The sequence below is a fragment of the Tenrec ecaudatus genome, chromosome X (genome assembly GCF_050624435.1).
Source record: "Tenrec ecaudatus isolate mTenEca1 chromosome X, mTenEca1.hap1, whole genome shotgun sequence".
NCBI classification, from domain to species: domain Eukaryota; kingdom Metazoa; phylum Chordata; class Mammalia; order Afrosoricida; family Tenrecidae; genus Tenrec; species Tenrec ecaudatus.
The window spans coordinates 155,779,384-155,783,170 of NC_134548.1; the positions used below are offsets into that span (position 1 = coordinate 155,779,384).

The following is a 3,787-nucleotide window of genomic DNA, read 5'->3' on the forward strand; positions in this document are numbered from 1 at the left end:
AATCAACAATGAGGAGGGAACGTAGGATATGGTGTCCTACTGTCAGTCCTTGCAGTCCAAGCTTTTTAATTAGAGAAAATAAAATAAAAACATGTGCTTCTGATAGTAACCGTGAGGCTCCGTGTGCAGAGCAACCAGGAAAGCATTGCCAAATCTGCACACTCTGGGGCCATGCAGTATTTCAGAGCTCTGTGTGTGTGTGTGTTGTACTGTGAAGTGTGTGTTTGTGTGTTGCACCGTGCCTTCTTGGAGTTTTCTCCTACACTAACTATTTTTTTGTGTGTTAACACGGAAGAATCAGAAACATCTCTCTCCTTTCCGGCTCCTTTTAGGGCTTTTGCCTCGCCCCTCCTTTATGCAAATGAGAAGAGTCCAATTACACATATGGAAAAAAGGTTTAATGAATCGTGAAAAAGCCTGGTTTGCAGAGAAAGGACACAATCCCCTTCTTCTCCTGCTTCTCCTTCATCGCTTTTAAATTTAACTTAGCACCTTGTATCTCTTTTAAGGACGACTGCAAAGAGAACTGATTGGGCAAGTATATGGCTTCATTTTCATCCTGGCGAATTTTTAAACATTTCCCTAGAAAATTAAGTCCCTTTATCTTCGAGAAGCTCTCTGGAGACTCAAGCAAAGCTTTTACCACAAAAATTGTGAAAATCGAACTCCCTCCCCCACCCCACACCTTGCATTTCAAAGATCACTGGATGTTCCTTCCTCTCGTGTTTTTATGTTATTCTTAGCTAAGTGATCATTTTTCTTCGCTTTTAATACAGTCTGCACGGGGAGTGTTTGCTCTGAAAAGGACGATCTCATTACCAGGCGGCTGGTATTGAACCCAAGGAAAAGATATTTGTATTCTGTACCATTTTCATGTATTTTTACATCATTATATATCACCTAGCTGCGATTTTAAGGGGTTGGAAATGAGATAAGCTTCTGTCTCACCCCCAAAAGGGGGTGCATTTTCCACCGGAGTAAGATCTTCCGTGTTTGACTGATCCTTCCGCTCCTTCCCTTCTTCCTCTTGGGATTTTCTGTCATTGAAGGTCGACCACACAGCCAACCCTCCACTCTTGTGTTTGTGAAAGAGAAAACCAGCCACCACTACGCAAACCGCACTTGAGTGAATCATGGGGAAACTGATCCATTCCAATCCTGCAGCCCCCCACCCCTCCTCTCAGAGATTGGAGATGCCTGGCCCAGACACCAGGGTAATGGGAGAGTAAATTCCAGACTGGAAGGGCTTACCTGAAACCTCGTCCGCCTCCCTCGGGGAACACTTGGGGGAAACAGAGGCGGAGGAGGGGAAATTAGGAGACCCGACCCCTCTCTGGGCAAAATCATGCTTAGTTATACCTGAATCCTGGTCATGGGGCCGCGCTCCCGCCACCTGTCCCGCTCACCTGGCGCCTGGCTTGGCACGTGATGGGCACCAGAGCCGGTGCCCCACAATCCTCTCTGGCAACCAGGGATGCCAAATTTGCTCGGCTCATTGGAGGAGCCGGACGCGCACCCCAAATGTGTGAAGAGAGAGTGCCGCGCGGCCGCCGGCTGGAAAGGCCCGAGGGCGGTGGCGGCTGGGACGGCGGGCGGCCGGCGGGGCGGGGCGGGGCGACCGGACGGGCGGGCGGCGCACGCTGCAGCTGCCGCCCTGGGGGCCCCGCGCCCGCCCTCCCCACCCCCACCCCCCGCCGCCCGCCCGCCCGCGAAGCAGAGCCGTGCCGCCTGTGGAGGGACGCGCAGCCTTAGGTGAGCTGGCCGAGGCGGAGGATGGAGGTGCCGCTGCAGGAGGGCGAGGCTGAGGGCGCCCCGCCGCCGCTCGCCCAGGGGGAGCGCTCGTGCGCGGCTGAGGGCGAGCCGCCAGCCACAGATCAGCAGGAGGCGGCGGCCGCCCAGGCGACGGCCCTCCAGCAGGAGCAGCAGAGGCAGCTGTGGCACCTTTTCCAGAGGTCGGCCACCGCCGTGGCTCAGCTCTACCAAGAGCCAGGGTGGCAGGTGGAGGCGGGCGCGTCGCCGTGGGACCCCTTCCAGCACGCGGCCGTGGCCGTGACCAGCCTCTACAAGGCGAGCGGGGACGTCCAACGCCAAAGTTTTGACCTGGGCGTCCAGGTGGGCCGCCAGCGGCGCGTCGGGGATGTGCTGGCCTGGGCGCAGAAGGGCCGAAGCCTCATCCGCCGCGAAGACCTGATTGGTTTCCTCTGTGGCAAGGGGCCGGCCACCCCCCCGGCGCCGAGCGCCCCCCGGCCCGCCGCCAAGCCGGCCGCCGCCGCCGTCGGGGGCGCGGTCCCGGCCGAGGCGGCCTCGTCCGCGGCGCTCGTCGACCTGCAGCCGTTCCACGAGGCCATCGCCCTGCATGGCTTCGAGCGGACCCTGGCGGCCGGCGCGCCCAGCCCCCAGCCGCACCACAGCGACCCAGGCGGCGACGGCGGCGGCGGCAGCGGCAGCGGCAGCGCTACCGCGTGCCGCAAGATTACCTTCCTCGACGACGACGCCTTGAGCCCCGCGAATGCGGAAGAAGTCGACCCCGGGCCGGAAGGCGCCGGGATCCGCAAGCGCCCGTCATCTCCGGGTGCCGAGGCCCTGACAGACTTGCCCAGCCCAAAGCGCAACCGAATGCTCTGAACCCGTGGAGGTGCAACACGCCGCCCCGCCACTGCAGAAATGCCAGCCCAACCGCCTCGCGCCCTTCGCTAGTTAACAAATCTTGCAAGTTCTGCTACAAAGGAACATTCCGGAGGTTCCACAAACCTCTGGAAACTCTTTCTGAAAACCTCGAATCTTGGCCGAGAACCTTAAACACTACAGTTAGCAAGAGCCTTTTCAGCAATGTAGCCAATTAAGGACTGAACCTGCTTTATCTGGTTCAAGTCGCACTTTGTAGCATCTAGCACAGTTTCAGTGCTCAATAAATGTTGGTTGAATGAATAAATGCGCCCTGATTAAACCTTCTTAAAAGGGGGATACAACGCCGGTGTTTATTTGGGGCATAAGCAGGCCTTAGAACTAGATGGAGTTTGTTCATCTGCTGAAAATGGACATTTGCACCCCAGATGCACAGAATCCAAAGCGATTTTTAACAAGCGTTATTAGGCTTTCTGGGCATTTCCGAGGATCTCTATTAAACTACAAATTAGGTTTCCTGATATCTGGGGTAGAACAGGACATTCAGGTAGATAGCCTGTTGAACTTGATTTAACTGGTTTAAAGTCCTGGCCAAAGACACTTTGTCCCTTTCTTGCTTGTTTACTTAACACGCATTTTGTTTTGATTCGTTTTATTTTCGACTCCATGTTGTTTTTTCATGTAATTATATTCTGTCAAAATATAACATGTGGCATCCTCGTGAAATCTGAAGTCTTCCACTTTTACTCCCTGGACCTGCTTTCAGGAAACAGCTGGTACCAGGAATGTTTAGCAGATGATCCCTCTTGATTTTGAAAGGAACGTTCCCTGCGTGCTGAAGTGATGGTGTAAAAAGGTGCTCTTTGTGGGTGGGTAGATCATACCCCATACCGGGTCAATCTGATGCACTTTGAAAGGAAAAGTAAGCCAACGTGGCCCGTCCTGATAGAAAAAGCTGTTATTCTCAGTGACTCAGTGGAACACCCTTTTCCCCACAGGAATGTTAACATTCTTTCTGTCCGAGTCACATCTTTTTGGAGATCTCTGTCTCCAAGTGGAAGACTCACTAGTTAGGCTTCACCTGGGAGTATGATTTACTGGTGTCAGAACTAAAAGCCAGGGCTATGTAGGAAAAGAACCGGCGGTAGAATCCTAGCTCCAC

The 3,787-nt window shown here is 54.5% G+C and overlaps 1 protein-coding gene across 1 annotated transcript; it reads left to right on the forward strand.

Annotated features, from left to right (window-relative positions):
- Positions 1-1,740: 1,740 nt before the first annotated feature.
- Positions 1,741-2,879, forward strand: HAPSTR2 (HUWE1 associated protein modifying stress responses 2). Its single transcript, XM_075539413.1, has one exon. The coding sequence runs from the start codon at positions 1,774-1,776 to the stop codon at positions 2,623-2,625; it is 852 nt and encodes a 283-aa protein (XP_075395528.1). The 5' UTR covers positions 1,741-1,773; the 3' UTR covers positions 2,626-2,879.
- The last annotated feature ends 908 nt before the right edge of the window (positions 2,880-3,787 follow it).

What these genes read in the sequence shown, in the direction of transcription:
- HAPSTR2 (XM_075539413.1), top strand. Translation starts at nt 1,774, where the DNA reads ATGGAGGTGCCGCTGCAGGAGGGCGAGGCTGAGGGCGCCCCGCCGCCG.